Source organism: Cinclus cinclus, chromosome 3, assembly GCF_963662255.1.
Source record: "Cinclus cinclus chromosome 3, bCinCin1.1, whole genome shotgun sequence".
In the NCBI taxonomy this organism is placed as follows: Eukaryota; Metazoa; Chordata; class Aves; order Passeriformes; family Cinclidae; genus Cinclus; species Cinclus cinclus.
Window position 1 is genome coordinate 91,966,368 of NC_085048.1, and position 20,527 is coordinate 91,986,894.

The 20,527-nt window shown below is 40.1% G+C and overlaps 1 protein-coding gene across 1 annotated transcript in view; it reads right to left on the minus strand.

Annotated features, from left to right (window-relative positions):
• Window positions 1-20,527, minus strand: part of USH2A (usherin) — a 374,892-nt gene that overhangs the window by 256,941 nt on the left and 97,424 nt on the right. Inside the window, exon 20 of the mRNA XM_062490428.1 lies at window positions 20,174-20,404. Coding sequence (XP_062346412.1) covers window positions 20,174-20,404 — 231 coding nt within the window. The remainder of the gene's footprint in view (window positions 1-20,173; window positions 20,405-20,527) is intronic.

Here is a 20,527-nt window from a genome sequence, read left to right on the forward strand (position 1 = left end):
GATATGATATATCCATTCAATACCATGTTCTCTGGCCCAGGTGTTGATAAGGCTGTTCTTGAAATGGGTTCCGTTGTCTGACTCAATTCTTTCGGGGGTACCATGCCTCCAAAGGACTTGTTTTTCTAGGCCCAAGATGGTGTTCCGGGCAGTAGCATGAGGCACAGGGTAGGTTTCCAACCATCCTGTGGTTGCTTCCACCATGGTCAGTACGTAGCGCTTGCCTTGGCGGGTTTGGGGAAGGGTGATGTAGTCAATTTGCCAGGCTTCCCCATACCTGTACTTTGACCATCGTCCACCGTACCACAGAGGCTTCACCCGCTTGGCCTGTTTGATTGTGGCACAGGTCTCACAGTTCTGGATGACCTGTGAGATGCTGTCCATAGTAAGGTCCACCAATCGGTCACGGGCCCATTGGTATGTTGCATCTCTCCCCTGATGACCAGAGGCATCATGGGCCCAACGAGCTAGGAATAATTCTCCCTTGTGCTGCCAGTCTAGATCCTCCTGTGATATTTTTACCTTGGCAGCTCGGTCCACCTGCTCGTTGTTGTGATGCTCTTCATTAGCTTGACTCTTAGGTACGTGCGCATCTACGTGTCGAACCTTCACGGTTAGCTTCTTTACTCGGGTGGCAATGTCCTGCCAAATCTCAGCAGCCCAGATGGGTTTCCCTCTGCGCTGCCAGTTGGCCTTTTTCCAGCGATCCAACCATCCCCACAGAGCATTAGCTACCATCCATGAGTCAGTGTAGAGATAGAGCTTTGACCACTTCTCCCGTTCAGCAATATCTAAAGCCAGCTGGACGGCTTTTAACTCTGCGACCTGACTCGATCCACCTTGTCCTTCGGTACCTTGCGCAACTTGTCGTGTGGGGCTCCATACGGCTGCTTTCCATTTTCGGTTAGTGCCTACAACTCGGCAGGAACCATCAGTGAAGAGGGCATATCGTCTTTCAGTCTCCGGTAGCTCATTATATGGTGGGGCTTCCTCGGCACATGCCACTTGCTCCTCTTCTTCAGAAGATAACCCAAAAGTCTCACCTTCAGGCCAGTTTGTAATTATTTCCAGAATCCCAGGGCGATTTGGATTTCCAATACGGGCGCGCTGAGTGAGGAGGGCAATCCATTTGCTCCATGTAGTGTCAGTGGCATGATGTGTGGAAGGAACCTTTCCCTTGAACATCCAGCCCAGTACCAGTAGTCGAGGTGCCAGAAGCAGCTGTGTTTCGGTGCCAATTACTTCAGAGGCTGCTTGAACTCCTTCATAGGCAGCCAAAATTTCTTTCTCTGTGGGAGTGTAGTTATTTTCAGACCCTTTGTAGCTTCTGCTCCAGAATCCCAGTGGTCGACCCCGAGTCTCACCAGGTACCTTCTGCCAAAGGCTCCAGGATAGACCATGATTTCCAGCTGCAGAGTAGAGCACGTTCTTTACCTCTGGTCCTGTCCTGACTGGACCAAGGGCTACCGCATGAGCGATCTCTTGCTTGATCTGGGTGAAGGCTTGCTGTTGTTCAGGGCCCCAGTGGAAATCATTCTTCTTGCGGGTAACCAGGTAGAGAGGGCTCACAATCTGGCTGTACTCAGGGATGTGCATTCTCCAAAAGCCTATGGCACCTAGGAAAGCTTGTGTTTCCTTCTTGTTGGTTGGTGGAGACATAGCGGTGATCTTGTTAATTACCTCTGTTGGGATCTGACGACGTCCATCTTGCCATTTGACTCCTAGAAACTGAATTTCCTGAGCTGGTCCCTTGACCTTACTTCGCTTAATGGCAAAACCAGCCTTCAGCAGAATCTGAATAATCTTCTCTCCTTTCTCGAAGACTTCCCCTGCTGTGCTCCCCCATACAATGATGTCATCGATATACTGTAGATGTTCAGGAGCCTCACCCTTTTCCAGTGCAGCCTGGATCAGTCCATGGCAGATGGTGGGACTGTGTTTCCACCCCTGGGGCAGTCGGTTCCAGGTGTACTGCACGCCCCTCCAGGTGAAAGCAAACTGAGGCCTGCACTCTGCTGCCAGAGGAATGGAGAAAAATGCATTGGCAATGTCAATGGTGGCGTACCACTTTGCTGCCTTGGACTCCAGCTCATACTGGAGTTCCAGCATATCCGGCACGGCAGCGCTCAGTGGTGGAGTCACTTCATTCAATGCATGATAGTCCACAGTCAATCTCCATTCTCCGTCAGACTTGTGCACAAGACAGATGGGGCTGTTGAAGGGTGAGTGGGTTTTGCTGACCACCCCTTGGCTTTCCAGTTTATGAATCATCTCATGGATGGGAGTCACAGAGTCTCTGTCGGTACGGTATTGCCGACGGTGTACTGTTGTTGTGGCGATTGGTACCTGCTGCTCTTCAACTCTCAGTAGTCCCACAGCAAAGGGGTCATCTGAGAGACTAGGTAAGGTATTCAGTTTTCTGATGTCTTCTGTCTCTACAGAAGCTATCCCAAAAGCCCAGCGATATCCCTTTGGGTCTTTGAAATACCCATTTCGAAGATAGTCTATGCCGAGGATGCATGGGGCCTCTGGGCCAGTCACGATGGGGTGTTTCTGCCACCCTTTCCCAGTTAAACTCACTTCAGCCTCTACTACAGTCAGCTGCTGGGATCCTCCTGTTACCCCAGAAATAGAGATTGACTCTTCTCCTACATACCTTGATGGCATCAGGGTACATTGGGCGCCGGTGTCAACCAAAGCCTTACGTTTTTGTGGGTCCGATGTGCCAGGCCATCGGATCCACACAGTCCAGTAGATCTGATTGTCCCACTCCTCTACCTGGCTAGAGGCAGGGCTCCTCTATTCCTGGTCTTGGTACATGTTGCTCTCTTCCTGTAGATAGGTTCTTGAGGTCCCTTCAAGAGGATCAGTCATATCATCGTTCTGATACTGTTTGGAGTTCTGTGCACGAGAGACTGGAGCAGCGTTGACTCTAGATGAGCTTCTTGTGTTCGGTGTCCCTCTTTTCAGTTCACGTACCCGGGCTGCTAAGGAGGAGGTGGGTTTTCTATCCCACTTCCTCATGTCTTCTCCATGCTCCTGAAGGAAAAACCAGAGGTTACCTCGTGGAGTGTGTCCTTTCTCCCTGGCTGGGAAACACCGGCTCCTAATGGCAGAGACTCTTGTTGGTTCTGGTGAGATCTGGTAGTTTTCTGCCTTAAGTTCTTTTTTAAGCTTCTGATGGCCCTCTTCAATCAAGCTCCGGACTTGCTCAACCAGCCTTGTTTCCACGGTTGAGACATGGGTGCGAAATGGGGCAGTGACAGTGTCCTCATAAATTCTTAGTTTATTGGCCAAGACGCCTACCATGTCCTCACCTTCCCTCCATTGCAGCGTTGCCAGGTAACGGGAGTATATCTCTGGTCCAAGCCGTGCGAATCTCAACCACATCTGTGACGTGCACCAGACACAGTCTGGGCTCTTATGAAATCTCTCATCTTCTGAGAAAATGATCTCCAGCACAGCCAATTCCCTCAGGCATCGGATACCTTGTTCCATTGTGCTCCATTTTCCTTGGTGCACCTGGAGATCTTCTTTACAAAGGTATCTGTCCTTCACACTTGTCAGCAGTCACCGCCAGAGGCTGAGGGTTTCTTGGGTTTTCCCGATCCCCTGGTCAATGACCACATCCCGGGACAGAGATCCCAGTTGCCTGGCCTCACTTCCATCCAGAACTGTGTCATTGGCTGCAGCGTCCCAGATGCAGAGCAGCCAGGTCAGGATGAACTCGTTTGCCTGGTGGGTGAATTCCCTCCGCAGGTCACGCAGCTCACCCAGGGATAGAGAGCGAGTGATGATTTCTGGCTCTGTCTCTTCTGCTGGGTGCGAAGGTCCTGCCACGTCCTCATCAGTGACTATGCGAACTGATTTGCTCTTTGATTTCTTCTTCTGAACGGGGGCAACTGCTACTGGTCTGGGCTGTTCTGGTTCGGTGACAGTTTGTGTGGAGATGCTGGTGGCACTTTTGGTTCCTTCTTCCTGGATAAAAGTCTGCGTAGAGACAGATGCTGTTGCTTTTCTTTTGGCTCTTTTCTCCTTTGTGACAGTCTGTGCAGATATGGACGCAGTAGATTTGTTTCTTTTTTCCTCTTCCTCAAGAATACGCTGCACTATACCATGTAGTGTTTTGTTTCTAAGCATGTTGCAGGCTGTGAAGGCTGTGCAGAGAAGACAAAGCAGAACTAACAACAATATTATGCTGTCCTTGGCATCCAGAGAGAACGCAACATTTCAAAAACTGCTGTGCCATGCCTGAAAGATTGGAAAAAATCATCCTTTTCCCCTCCCCCCAGGGGCTGGGTGCGATTGTTGAGACCCCAGATGTAGCAGCCTAGACTAGGACAAACAAACCAAGTTGAGTATATATTCTGAGTGATGTTCATTGCCTCAGAGGTTATCACGCAATAGACATAATAGACCAATAAAGCAATTTTTATACCATACCCTGGTCTACACAGGAGCATTACAACCGGCAGATAGTTCCCCATGTGTGGAAAAATATAGAGAGTAAGATATAAAACCCACGTAAGCATGTTGAGAATCATGGTGAATAGGTGGCTGGCAAAATTCAAAATTGTAATGCTGACTTTTTTCTCAGTACCTCTGTGCCCCACGTTGGGCGCCAATACATGTACTGGTTTGAACAGCAAAACCAGTGAGACTTCAAGTCAGTAATACAATTTTTAATAGGGAAGAGGAAAAAAAAGAGAAAAAACAAAATACATGCAATAATAAAAATACAACCACTGACAGAGTCAGAATACAACTTGATACCCTGTCAGTCAGGGTGCTGGTGCAGTTTTCCTCCAAAGGGTCCAGCGATGATGTGGATAAATACCTGGTTCTTCCTCTGGAATCCAGTGGAAAAAGGCTGCCTTTGGCGTTCTAAACCTCAGTTTTTATCTAGGTAGGAAAGGCTTGGCTCATCCTCCTGGCTGGAGCATCTCCCAATGGGATGATGTAATCTTATCAGTTATACAGTAGGACTCAATGGCCCATTAACAGAAGATACTTCCCACAGAGATAAGAATGATCACCCTTATCAGTTATGGCCCATCAACAGAAGACATTTCCCACAGAGATAAGGATGATCACCCTTCTCAGATGGTAATAGAGTATCTATGTTGTATTGCAAACCAGGACACATCTACAATGCATATTAAGGAATGGTGAATGATCTGGCACTCTGTGAAAGCTGGTTGAACTTTCTTTGGAAGATTGAAATACAGACTAGCAAGTACAGTCCTAAGATTATACAGGTCCAGGATATGACTTGGTTCAATATTTTTGTTTTGAAACATGGAAATCTGGTTTTTTATCAACAACATTAAATATCTATCATATAACTAGTGCTGTACCAAAAGCAGGCAACATCTTTTATCTCAGCCCTCTCCTGAAATCTAAAAAACAAAATCACCATGTAGTAAAATGGGGACCAAGGGAGCACCTATGGGGTTAGGGTTCTTTAGAAGAACATGATCTTTCATATTGGCATAAATCTATAGCATAACCTCGCAGAATGAAACAGCATTTTTATTTTTTCATTTATAGGCATTTAATACAAAAAGTTTTTTTAACATAATCCAATATGAGATTTACAGCTGTGTGAAACACTAAGTTTGAAGTCATTGCTATACAAGAAATATTTAAAGTTTTCATATTGTTTTTTAGCTTTGGCAGAGTACTCCCGAAGTAGGTAGAACAGCAGAGAGAGATGATGTTGAGCAGGAAAAAAATTCTCCTGATGGGGAGAGAGACCTCTTTCTGGCAGGTTCCCCAGAGGGGAAAAAAAATAACCTTAGCAGCAGCACAGAAGTCAAGTAAATGTCCTTTATGACTTTAAGGTTTATCACAGTTCCAAGGAATTTAATTTTTTCCCCACAGAGGAGAAAAATCCCCATAATTCTACCCAGCATAAAATTAGCTATCCCACTATTGAGGCATTTTTATTTTTAGTTCTTAGCCATGCTAGCAGACAATGATTATATTTCTTTTAGTACCTGTAATTCTTTTGGTACATTATTTTAAAATCAAATGCTCTATTGGAATATGCTGCTACTAACTTAGAGATAAAAGATTCACACATGTATATTTATCACTCCACTCTGAACACCTGCAATCCTAAAACAGGATCATGATAGACTTAAGGAAAAAATTTTCAAGCCTGCTGATCAGTCCCAAGCTTCAGTCACCATCTCATTTAGCCTTTGACCAACAGACTGAAGAGAACAGTTTATGTGACTGAACAATGCTGGGATAAGCCAACTGTAGTACTGCCTGTTTGCACCATTAAAACTATTACTAGTATGAAACAATATAAAAATACAGAATGTCAACAGAAGAACTTTGAAATTAGAAAGAATGGTTCCTAAAATCAAAATAGAGCAAGTAGGAAAGAATAAAGTGTTTTGCCAGTACACAAATAGGAAAGAATTATTTCAAAATAACAATTTTACAGGATTTGCAGATAATGAAATCACAAAATATGGTGACTGGAAAGAACATTGCTATGCTTAATTATCAGTTCTATTGTATCATCAAATTCTTCATGAGCAGAGCTCAAAACACCAAGCTCCAGCCGTTTCAGCACAGGCTGGCAGAGGCAGCAGCTTGCAAAAACCTGCCTCATCCCACCTGTGACCAGAAAGGAGACTGTGCCACTGCTTCTCAGGAATGCACCTGGGCACAACAACTCTCACCTTCCTGATCTTAAGCAAGAAAAAATTGCAGTATTTTAGCTTACATACCAAAAACAAAGCATGGAGGGAAAGAAAGCAAAAAGGAAAAAAAAGGCAAAAAAAGAAAAAATTGAGAATGCAGCAGTTTTATTTACACTCTGCCACAAGCACATCATCCCATTTGCTCTGCTCACTACATGGACTCTCCATAGAATATTAGGTCAAATGTAAGGTCCCAATATTAATCTTCATGGCCATCCATGGAAGTGGTTCAAGATATCTCAAGAGTGCCCTTTTCATTATGTTGGTGACCTCTCTGAACAACTGCTGTTAGTTTCAAGGCTCACCAGAGCAAGACTGAACTGCCTCTGCAAGAAGGATACATGCCCTGGAACTCGTTAGAGGAGCAGATCAAAAAAATTATCACAAATTTCATATATTTCTGAAGACAGCTTGAACCCAGACCTAGTCAGGCTTTCCCAAGTCATACATTAAAACAAAAGAGAGGAGACAAAAAATAAACCTATCTAGGGAAGAATGTTAAGCAAGAGGTAAAAAAGAGGTAAAAAAGAAGGGGATAGATGAGGAATGAGGAAAAAAAAAGTTAGCTGAGTATGTTTTGGGAGATACTCAGGTATCACTTGCAAACTATGATTAAGATACAATATTTCAAGTATTTTTTTAGTAATACGCTGACATGAATATTGGTTAAAAAAATTTTACTAAATGTGCACACCACTTTCCAAAAACAAAAACCCCAAAACAGGAATTTCAGATTGTTTCCTATCCACAAATGGAAGAACAAAAGTGTGTAACTCTGAATTCACAGTGTAACGCAGAACTAAATAAACAACCAATGAACTAAACCTTCCCCCCAGAAATGTTCAATAGGGGTAGCAAATTTTAAAAAAACTTAAATGTCAGACTTTTCTAAGTAAAACTATTCCAAAAGGACTATCTACTTGACATTAAACAAAAAAAAATCAAGTTTCTGACCTAAACTTAGTTATAACTCTAAAAAATTGGAATGGTTGTATAAAATAAGCTATTTCCAATTTCTGATGAAGGTTTCTGAAGTAACATATTTTTGGATTTCCAATTTTTTTAAACTTTGGATGCAATATCTTTACAGAATTCTGAATTCTGCATATTTTAAAACCAAATAACTGTAGTAATATCCAATATAGCTAAGGCTGGTCTAGATAGCAATAGTTAGTGATTACCAGATCAAAGGCCTTACTTAAATCAATAAAGATAGCTCCTGTACATTGATTACCATCCAACACTATAAAAATATAATTGCTTACCTTGAGAGGAGCAGTGCAAATGAAATGAAAAGGTCATGATAGGTCAATAATTATTTAAATTAAACTTACATCTTCCTTCATCTGATGGACCAACTCTAGCATGCACCGAAATGGTGGTGATTTACCAGTTTAAATAGACATATTAACATGTCAGCAAAGGGCTCAGCAGCAATTGGGTCAGCAATTTTAAGCAGTCAAGGTTCCAGGTTGTCAGCTTCTCCATTTATGCTCCCAATTAATCTTAAGGTATTATAGATCTTAAGTCAGTAAGCACAGATCTAACTACTTTAGATCAAATCTCATTTTGGGTATATATAGAGATAGATTATAGTTACTTTTTGCAATCTTTCTACAACAAATACCAGTATACAATTCTCTAGAATAGCTTTTAATAAAAACACCATGCAACAATTTGCTATCAAGATCGTGAATTCTCCAGTAATTTAGTTTATGACATTTCTGTCTCTATATTAAATGGCCCTTAGACCACTACAGTACTACTTGGCAGGTTTGTGTTTTCATTCTACTGGTTATGCTAACAGTTGCTTTCTGGATTCTCAGTTATTACAGTGCACAATAACTTTGCTGCTACTCTGTCAATATAATTGTTGACAGACAATTCTGTGTTTTTAAATTTGTTTCTAAAATTCAGAAAATGAAATATTTTCTAACCACATTTTCTTCATGCCAACTAATTTTTCACAATTACTTTGAAGAATTAATTTACATCACATTCATAATTTAAAGAAAAAAATTTTTAAGATTTTTGATTCCTTCTTTCTATGGATCAGACATATAAAGTTTTTAGAAAGTGGTTATCTCAAAGTAAAAAAAAAAACAAATGGAAGTCTAAATTCATCAATGTCAGGAAACTGCTCTTTGCAGGATGCTTATCTAGAGGATGATGAAAAAATTCTCCAAGAAAATTTACGTTTGCATGGAGACTTTGCATCTTAGATATTCAGGGGCTAAAATGACTCCTCCATGAAATTCATCCTGAACAACAAATCCTGATGATTCACTACACAGTAGAAAGGAAGGCAAAGAGTTTTTTTCTTGTCCTCTTAATTTTCTGCCCCTTTGTGACAGGCAATATTAAAAAAAAAAAAAAAAAAGGAAGACAGCATTTTGAAGAACATGGAAGAAAATCAAGGAGATTACAATGGTAATATCAGGAGGGAAAGAGTAGAAGAGGGAGAAGCAAGAAATAAATCATGGTTAGTGCAAAAACTGTGGGAAAATAATTGAAAAGCAAAGGAGGACAAAAAAAGGAAGGGTAAATAGAAACAGAGGAGAGCCTATAACAACTAATAAGAGCTCTCCTTATAAATCAATTCAAATACAGCAAACACAAAACATTGGAAACCCATTCACACCATCCTTCACATAGAAATGTGCATCCAATGCAGCAGTCAATGGCCCTAATAGTCCAGATCAGACATTTTATGAATATTAAAGATTCCTATCCATTGACAGCTGTACTTATCAGCAATGTTCCAAATGATGGATACATGTGGGACTGTCCTATCACACTGGAATCTTTTTAATTACTATTCAGAATAACTGTGTAGGCCCCATTACATATATAAAAGTAAACACTCAAAAATTAGACAATGCAGAACCACAACCGTCTGCAAGTAATTAATGCATACCCAAATAGAGGATGATTAACGACATAGTCTACAATTATACAAACACACACTTCCCATAAGATATCTGCCACAAGGATTTTATGATGTTCAGCAATAAAACCAGAATTCATCTAGCAAATAAGGATTTTGCTCAGAGAAGCCTGTATTTTTTGATGTAGTGCTCTGTGGATGTTTAATGGAAAAGGGAGTATGAAAAGTGGACAGTTTCATAGCTAGCACAGTTCAATGTCACTCTGGAGAAATCTGTCCCCACCTCTGCCACAAAGTTCTTATACAATGTGAGGTAAGCCACTTAAGTCAAACTTTTCAGAGTTATTCACCTGTTATGCACTCTTCATTTTCTTGAGTGCTTGCATTTAAACGCCCCATGGAGATCTGTGGAAGTGTTAAGTGCTCCTAATTGAAATGGGGTTGGCAGAAACACTACTTAAAATACATGAACTACTCTGAAAACTCAGGTCCTACCTACGTAAAACTCAAAATTAGCATTAATTCCTCCCTTTTTTCTTTTTTTCACCACACAAAGTCCATATTCATAAAACGAAACCGGTAATGTAAGTGTTGTAAAAATGTGTATCAATGATTACAAAGTACTCTGGTACTCCAGTGAAAATAGCACAGGAAAAAATTAAATCTGCCTACACTTCAGAATAGACATGTGCAGTAAAACAGACAGAAAGCCATATATAAAACAGATAAAGGATTTTCAAAAGGCAACAGCTGGTCCATACCGTACACAGAACCTATGGAAAGATAGTTTCTAATCAACTGGTTATATGCCATCATAACATATAAATATAACACAGCTGAATGAAGTTCATGCTGCTTATTTAACTCCATTTCTTAAGCTCTAGGTGCTTAATTTTGCAAGCTAATTTTTCCCATATGTGCTAGGGCAGACAGCTTTTTTTTTTTTCCCCCCCTCCAAATTACCACAGTCTAATTCTGAATGATAGTTTTGCCATAATGGAATTATTCAGTCTATGATCTGATTGATTTTAGGCCTTAAATACTGAATCTTAACACACGTAAATTTTTAATCCTTTAATTTCTCTATTCTGCCAGTAATTGATAAGGACAGTCATACTTAGACAAGGTCTTAATTTAATCGCCCTGAAAATCAATTAGAAGGTGAAAAGCTTCCTTATATTATTATTATGAAAATTTCCTGATCAAATTCACAATGCAATCATAATCAATGCATGACACCTCACACACTTTAGTCAATACATAATTCAGTAGTTACATCTTCACCCTTTAAAAACAATATGGGAAGAAATTTGCATCTCAAAAGCAGAAATACCTTAAAGGCTGAGCATTAGTCAAACACAATGTCTGAAGTCAGACATTAGACTAAATAACCCATTATAGAAATCTAAATAAGGGCCAGGCATGTACCAGAAAGCATTAATTTCACTTCAAGTATCTCTCCAGCAAATACAATGGTAACTGTCTCTTTCCTGCAACCTTGTTGAAAACCCTCCATAAAATCAGAAGGAAAATTTTGGCCCTCTGTTTAGCAGGAGAGGTGAATAATTCAGCACCAATGGTGAAACACTTTCTTCACCCTCATCCTCACCAACACAAAAATCAAGGTTGATGCCAACTTAGTCTTAGCATCAGTAAAGGGAGAACTTTTATGTGAACTATTGTAGGAGCTTGCTCTCTACAAATTGATGTGGCCTGGCAATATCCACCCGAGGGTGTTCCAAGAGTTTGTTGATATGGCTGCCATAGTCAGTCTCCACAATCTTTCAGAACCTGTGAAGATCAATCTATGAGAAGGACTTGAATATTGACACAGGAAATTGTAGGCCCATCACTCTTACTTTAGTCCCTGGCAAAGTTATGGAATGAACCTTCCTGGGAGCGGCCACAAGTGAGATGAAGCACAATTGGGAAAAGTCAGCACAGACTCACAAAGTGATGGTGGTCCAATCCATGGTCAATGCACGACCAGCCTGACTGCATTCTACCACAAAGTAACTTCCTCAGTAGATGTGGGTCAAGCAGTGGACTACCTCAATTTCACCAAGGTTTTCTATACTATTTGCCACTGCCTACTCCTAGAGAACTCAATGTGATGGTCTGGACAAGTGGCCTGTGCAGTGGGTGGGAACTGGCTGTCAGGCAGCACCCAGAGGAGGGTGGTAAATAGCTCCTTTTCAAATTGGCAACCTGTCACAAGAGCCTAAAGCTGTTTAGTACCTTCATAAGTCATCTGGATGATGGGATCTAGTGTACCCTGATGAGATGTGATTATGACACCAAACTGAAACTGGACACTTTGGAAGGGAGAGCCACCGTGCAGGAAGATATGGATAGACAAAGAATGAGCTAATACGGACCTTTTAAAGTTCAATGAAGACAAATGTAACACCTTGCATCTGGGAAAACAGAAACCAGGAATGCAGCACAGGCTGGGAAATACCTCTGTGGAAAAGGACGGGGGCATCTTGGGACAAGCAGCTCAATATGTGTGGCCAGTGTGCTGCTGTGGCAAACAAAGCCAGTGGGATACTGGATTGCATCAACAAGGCCATCTCCAGCAGAGACAAGGAAGTCATTATTCCCCTCTACTCAGTGCTGGTCAGGCTACACCCAGAACACTGTGATTTGTTTTGGTTTCCACTGTACAAAAAGATGGGGACAGCCTGGAGAGACTCCAGAAAAGGGAAAAGTTGATCAAAGGATTGGGTAGCCTGTCAAGTAAGGAAAGAGTGAGAAAATTCAGCCTTGAGAAAAGAAGGATCAAGAGAGAGCTTATTACCATGTTCCAGTATTTAAAGAGTGGCTACAAGGAAGATGGAGTGTCCGTTTTTACCAGGAGTCCTTTACCTGGAACAGACAAGGAGTAATGGGTAAAAGTTATTCTTGGGGACAATCCAACTGGACAAGATGAAAAGTTTCACAATGAGCCAGCCACTGGAATAATGTTTCCAAGAAGTGGTGGATTCCCCAGCTCTGGACATTTAAGATTCAGCTGGAGAGTACTGGGCCATCTTGTCTAGATTATACTTTTGCCAAGAAAGGTTGGACCAAATGATCTTTTTCTTTCTGGCTATTATTTCTCATTAAATCCCTCTCTGAAAAGGTACTTTGGGTTATAAGTTTGTTATACCAGCACAAAAGAATCTCACAAAAAAAACTTAAAGTACTGAAGTACTGGTAATCGAAGACCCACAACTGTTCCAGCAAATGGAAACCATTAGAAATAGTAATTTTCTTTCACATATCTCTGCACCATCAGGTATTTGAGTTTGAAAATTTCCAGAAGCATTCATACATTCAGTCCAAAAGGTGACCATCCATTGAACTACTCTTTTCTATATTCAAACCTGCTTGAAAGTTTTTCTTTGAGCTGCACTGTCTGCTTTAACTGAAGTGAAATCAGCCTCCATTTAACAGAGAATACATGGATCTCTAGCATGTTAAGCTTTCAAGAGATGCTTGGTACCTCCCACTCTCTTCTTTATTTTTACTTCTTTAAATTAAATAAACACCAAAACACAAATGCCTTTTGCAGTTTGTATCTTTTAGCTTTTTCATTCTGTTTGCTATTCTCAGCAACTTTTATTTCCCTAAATCTCCTTCAACAAATCCCTCTATTTTGCACCTATTCTTAGAGGTGCACAAGCACAAAAGGAATCCCAGATGTCATGCCTGAAGGAAAACAGCACTTCCATAACTGTTTCTTCTGCTAATTCTTAGGCTTGACACCTGCAGAGAGAACGCGTACTACATTCCAAACCAGTGAATCATGTTTGCACAAAACTAGCAAAAGCCCAAGTAGACTTGTGACCAAAGAAGAAAAACTGCTCTTTTGAAAAGTACGGTCAATTCGCGTGTTTGTGATAATCAAAGACCCCATTCTGTAACTGGTTTTTGCACAGACAGATGAAACTAGGATCTATCATAGGAAAGGGTCTTTCCACTGGCAGGTTGATATAACAAGGGGAAAACTCCTGCTTTTACAACTTCCATTGTACAATACTGTCAACACATTGAACTGTGTTCTCTAAAAGTTACCCTGCACAAGCAGAAAAATACAGTTTTAACCATGCAGTGCAGAATGCACAACACTGGCAAAAACCTACTTTGGCATTAAAGCCAAAAAGATGCAGGAAAAGAAAAACATACTGCCCTTGTATGCCCAAAGCCTGTGCTGCATAGCTGATTTGTTAAAGGACAAGAAGTAAATATGCAAAGTAATATGCAAGGTGGGGTTCTTTTCTTCTTCCTCTTTTCTGTAGTGGCTACAATTGGAAACAAAACAAAACAAACAAACAAAAAAAAAAAAAAAAAAGGAAGAAAAAGCCGCTACATACCAGTAGAAAGTATGTTGGTGCCTGAAAACCAGCTCATCTTAGTGAAAATATTACCCCTGTAACACTGGCAAGGTCAGCATCAGCTTGGCTTATTTGTTGCCTAAGTCCCTGTTGTGCATGTTCAAAAATGTTTTAAGTTGTTTTGTTCATAAAGCAGCAGAGTTCACTTTGTTGTGTGGGATCACTCCTTTTTCTCTATATGCAGCTCCTCTCTTGCTCCCTATCTTTAGGCTTCTTGGGATTCAAAAGGAAGAAAGGAAGGAATGTGTTTTTCAAGATGAAACTCTGAATTCATTTTAAGTACTAAGATAAAATTCTACCTAAAATCTCTGTGCAAACAGTTCTCAGGCAGAAAAAAGGATGGTTCTCTTTCTTACTGAAGCCAGCCACTTGACGGTGATACAGAAGATCTTTATCTTTCTTTCACAGAAGATGAAGATGTGGGTTCAAATCATTCTTTTGTGAAGACAAGAGGAGAAAATATAAGAAGCTGGCATAAAAATTAGAAGCATTTCTAAGGACAAGTCCTGTGGCAACAACCTAGACAGAAAGGACAAAAAATGCAAGTTCTCCAAAAGCTTTTTAGTGCATGATTTAATATAAAACTCTGAAAAACGACTGGCAATATTAAAAGTTCCCTGACAAAAAGTATGTTCTTCAAGTCTGCAAAACAAATGTGCTCTCTTCCTTTCTCTCAGAGTATTCAAAAGCTGGGAGTAAGAATTTCTTTTGTAATAGTTTCTCCCTCAGAAAATCTTGTTTACTTTCCTCAGTTCAATGTAATGAAATAAAAAGGCTGATTCTTCAAAAGCTAAGAAAGGAAAAAGTGCCAGTAGAGTGACAAAAAATAAATAAAGCCAAACTAAGCAAAAAGGTCAGATTTCTCTCCTCCTCTTCCTTTTCTCCATCTTTTTGGTATAAGGCTGAAACAAAGAAATTTAAGTGCATTTGCAGTAAAGTTGTGTCTACAGATTAGGGAATCCTTGCCATCAGTCTGGAGAAATAGATGGACCACAGGTGGATTGTAAAACTGAGTAAAAAAAACTGGCTAAACAGCAGGACTCAAAGGCTTGTGACAAGTGGCATAAAGCCCAGCGGGCAGCATTTACAACAAACTGGTACTGGGACCAATTCTGTGTAATGTTTCTAGTCATTAAAATGTATCCCAGGCGATGGGATGGCGTGTGCTGTCAAAAAGTAGAGAGGGAATTAAAAAAAATAAAATTAAGGGCTGCAGTGGATACACTGCAACACAAAGAAACCTTAGCAGGCTGGAGAAATGGGCTGACAGAAATCCAGCATATACATATATATACATACATACACATACACACACACATATATATATATATATGTGTGTGTGTGTATAAGGTACTTGCAGACTGGAACAAAACCAGCGGCATCAAGATAGTCAGGGGGCCAAAGCAAAGCTCATGACATTCAACAAGAGGCTGAGACAATAGGGTTTGTTTAGTCTGGAAGGATGGAGGAAATTACTGCCTTCTTCAATTACCTCCCCAAAGGATATAAGGAAGATGAAGCCATGCTTCTTTGGACCTCTACAGCGACAGAACAAGAGGCAATGTACGTGGGTTCATATGCAGAAAATTTTGTATAAATATTAGGGAGAAAAGTAAACCAAAAGACAGGTCAAACTGGAAACTGGAACAATATTTGGAAACATACTTAGCTACATGTGGAGAGATAACTAAAGCAGACAAAGGCCTAAACATGTCCAGCTGGACTCAATATGAGCAGGAAGACTAGATAGATGATTTCTCTTCAACACTAAATTATTACATTATTCTGAATTAGTGATTAAAATTAATTTCAAACATCTCAAATCATTAGTTGTATAAAGAAATGCTAGAAAATATCTAAAGAAGAAAAATAAAATAGAAGCAAAACTTGTTCAACTCATGCAACCTTCCCTCTAAACAGGAAATTGTCAATCAGAAAAAAAAAGACAGCCCTTTCCTACTAAAAGTTATTTGGTGAAATGAATATCTTTCCCAGTTTCATTGGGTTAGTCTGAGTTTTATAATAGGATATGTGTTTGGAAAACACTCTTAGAGGTCACAGAAACAATCCACTTACTCCAAAGGAGAATCAGTTTTACCCAGGTTATTCCTGACAAATGCTCATCCAACTGTTCTTTAAAATCTGCAGTGTCAGAGCTTTCAATTCTTTCTCACAACTACAAATTCTTCTGCTCAACTAGTCAATCTCCTAGACAAAAAAGGCAATTTACCTTGCAGTATTTTAAGCTTATTATGAGCGCATTGCTGCTTTACTCACATAAACACAAAAGGTTCATTATTTTCTTTTAAACTACACATTTTTATATATTTTAACACCATTATCGTGTCTACTTTTAGTCTTCATTTTTCTAAACCACACCATTTTGGTTGGCCTCTCTTTTTACATTGTTTTAGGATGTCTATTCCTGTTCATTTTGTTGGTATTGAGTCATAATGCTTCCCATAAAGTTCTGTTGGGATGCTGGAAAAGGCCTATTTATTTGGCTCCACAAGCTAATGAAAATATCTGCCCCTTTGACTAACTACCAAATGTTTGCTCAAGATCCCACGGAGTGGAATTTGTTTTACATTACTGCAAAGAGAGTTCACTGCAATGAAGAGCTATGGGGAGATCCGACACCGAGTGCCCACAGCCGTTCCCAGCACTCCTGCTCGGAACAAATGTAAACGACGCCTGTGCAGTGTTCCATGGCAAACTCATTAAGAAACATCGTTACTGCAAAGATTCTCCACTCTGAGAAATGTCTGTGTATGCGAGCCAGAATCTGGCAGTAAAAACACTAGCACAGATATAAATATTTTTTAAAATACACATTTTTAAGACCACTTTACAACACTAAAAATGTCCTTCCAAAAAAAAAAAAATCTCCTTGCAATGCTTAATACATTAACATCTTACATCATGCAGTTATTTTCTAATTATTACAGAGCTGAATATGCATCATGGAGAGGTTAGCAAAGACTACATAGTCCAGGCAAGACATACTTCTTCTTAAGTGTATTACCCTATTTCAGAAAACTTGGAATCAAAGCAAGGCCAAACACAAAACTTTCTGCAGAGTAGACTGCATTTTGATCAATATTAAATGTATAGTTTTCTTTTAAAACAAGTAGCATCCAAGAGGAATGACATTTGAACTCCAAGCTTGCCTGTTCTACACCCTGTATAAAACAGATCTTACTTCTCTTGATGACAAGAGAACCAGAAAGGCAAACACAACAGTGGTACTGCAGCATTCTGACTCCAGACTCACAGCCACAGCACACACACTGGACCAATAAGAGCAAACCACACAAAGTAAATAATTTGTAAAACCTTCTAACCAATTCTAGAGGTCCTTTTAAGTATAAAGTCCCACGTGAAGTAGAATCTGAACTTCAGCTCCCATATGTTAAATCCCACCACTTCGTTGTCTCACAGGGAAGATATGAAGATAAACACCTGAATACCCCAATTTTCACAGTCATGGGAGACAGGTAAGTCCCTTAGCTAAAACAAGAACACTAACAGCTCTCCTTTGCCCTGTGGTATCTTGACAGATACAATGAATGCTGTTGTATATAAGAACTTCAAGAAATACAAATAAGTGAAAAATCAAGTCTGCATCATTGAGAAATGATAGTATACATGGCTAAAACACTTATTCACATTTTGAACAGCTGAAAAGTTGCATGTGGACAGTTCCAGCAGAGAAAAGTCTTTTTACTTGATTTCCTCTCATCTAATGTGCACTCAGAACACATCTTCCTGTGCAGCTGGAGGCTTTGTTACAGACAGGACACTGCTTAGTGTAGCCAGTGTTTATTGAATAACTCTTTTTTTTTTTTTAAAGATGATTTTGGAAAATTTCCCAGAGAATACATCTGCCCCTTTTACTTGCACCTTAGACTGTAAGACTAGCCAGGGAGGGAGGTAGTGAGGACAAATGCATTTATTAGCAATGAATAAACGGATCAATCTTTTTCTGGATTAACAGTGGGAGATCCCAGACACACCGAGAAGTATCTGTCTGCTGACTGACACATACAAGCTGGCACACTTTTACGTCAAAAATGTACACAGCTGCATGCACACTAAAGCTGTTCCATCCATAAAGCACAATTGCCAACTGCTTGTCTTCAGAAATGGGTAATAAGAGAGGATCTCAACAATGAAACAACTGCAGAGTGCAGTTAAAGAATATTTTTCATCCCCTTACGTGTCCATCTTTCTGAACTCTCCTGGATTGCTACCATTTTCCTCTCCATCATATTTTGGAAGAAGGACAGATGACCTCCTTAGAAAAACACAGACTTATATTTCTCAAAATCTTTATTGAGTTGCCAAACCCAAACTACGTTATTTTTAGGTACCAAATGTGAACTGATTTAATCTGATTGTCAGTCACCACTAGCAGATGTCTGGACAAATTGCCTAGTGTGTTTTAGTTCTAGGTTGTCTCCAAGTACTCTGACTAATAGCTGGTAGAAGAGAAAGAACACAATCCAAAGCTATGATAAATTATATTGATCCATACAGTGTTATCAGCCATCAGCCGCCAATATGAAGGGAGCTTTATTTTAACATCTCCCAACCTGCCTGTCCAAACTCTCAAATCATCTCAGTGATCACAATAAACTTTACTCAAGGCATCAGTCTCAGCTTATGGAGCAGAACTAAACCCCAGAGTGAATCGACACTTGGGTAGATTGGTGTTGGGCTTGCATGGTTCCAAACAGACACAACTGACAACAGAAGAAACATCAAAGGATTTTTTTCTAAATACATAGTAAAGGGTGCAAACTGATGTCAGGAAAACCACTGAGCAATTTGGACGAGGAAAGGAGTCCAACAGCTGTTTCTACAGATTCCTGCACAGAGACAGGCTGTGCCAGTCAGCACAGTGTCAATATTTAATGAACATATTATCACCTGTTATTATTATTTATCAGTCAAGTAAGCACCTGGCTAGAAAAAAAGTATGAAGTCATCTTCAACTTTGTTAAGTCAGATTCACCAAGTGGCCACAGAGAAGCAAGAAGCTGATTTCTGTTTTAAACAAAACCTGAATTTGCCCATACACACTTGCAAGTACCAAGTACTCAAACATCCTTGCTAGAATTACCTGTGGTGACCCTGAAGACAAGGAATGTCAGCTGAGTGCTCTTCAAAGCTCCAGCATTCTTTTTTGTGTCAACAGTGTTGCTCAGTTTTTGCAGGCCTTCTCTCTCTTAAACAAGGCTTAGTACCAGGTTGTGTCACTGCTGCTGGTGTGGCCCCTCCACCATCAGTGTGCTAATTAATGCCTGCTCCTACAGTTACCTAGATTCCTTTTGGATTTCCCCTGCCTGCTGTCATTCTCATGACCTGAGATAAATATACACACACATATCTTTCATACACTGGATTTTTTAAGTCTTCAGCTCTGCTGTTTCTTCCTTTAAACACTCCATGCATGCAAATGCAAGATTTCATTTACAGACTGCCACAACATCTCAAACATGCAATCAGGTTCATTTTTGCAAAAAAACATACTGTCTCTATCTTTGCTTTATCCCAGAAGTCAAGACATCACCAAATGATGAGAATCACAGAAATAGGACACAGGTCTGCTTCAATCTCAAAATTTCCTGGTTCCAAAGTAAAGTAACTAATCAAGAAAACAGACAGAACACTCAAAGGCCCAGAAACAGCAGAATTCTGTCAGAGTGGCAGGCTGTTTTCTTTCCTTAACAAAACAAACAGGATCACAACACAAATGCTCTGAACCTGAAAGACAGAGCTTTTTGAGCAAAGAGCTTTTATGCAGCCCCAAGAATCCTCAAAAAGATACCAAATAAAACACATCTTAGCACTCAAAGCAAATTAATTAAAAAGTTTTAATCCCAGAAGAATAAATAAAATCTTATATTTACAAGTCAGAAACAAGTCAAATATGCAGCAACATTCGCTGTCATGTACATCGCTCTGTCCAAACATGAGGTAATAAAAATCACAGATGTCCAATGATTTCCACAGGCCTTTTAAGTGAGAGTCAAAATGGCCCATACATCACTAATCATTACAGTACTTTAATCAATTAGAACCTTCCTACTTTAACATAGAAGTTTTATAGAATATGATACTAAATTGTAGAACAAAATCAGAGTACAATTTGTACATTTTCTAAGTAATTTAAACTCATTTACCTGTAAAGTAGGTATTGGTGGGGAGAGTGGAACTGGCAAATTTGTAATACCCATTTCCTGGGAAACGGATCCCTTTTGTCACTTCTATATTCATTGTAGCTAAAGATGAATCCATCCTTTCCACCTGGTAGATGGGAGAAGGCCCATTAAGCTCTTCAGGTTCATTCCAAATTATCTTTACTGTTGTGCTGTTTATTCCTTCAACATGAGGGGCACTAAGTTTTCTTGGAGCTGTGGATAAAAAAAGTTATTTAGGTATCATTGTCCGTAACAATTGGGCAATTATTTATTGCACGTAACATAATCTTTGCAAAACATCCTGTTTAATTTTCTCATCTTAAGAATATACACAGA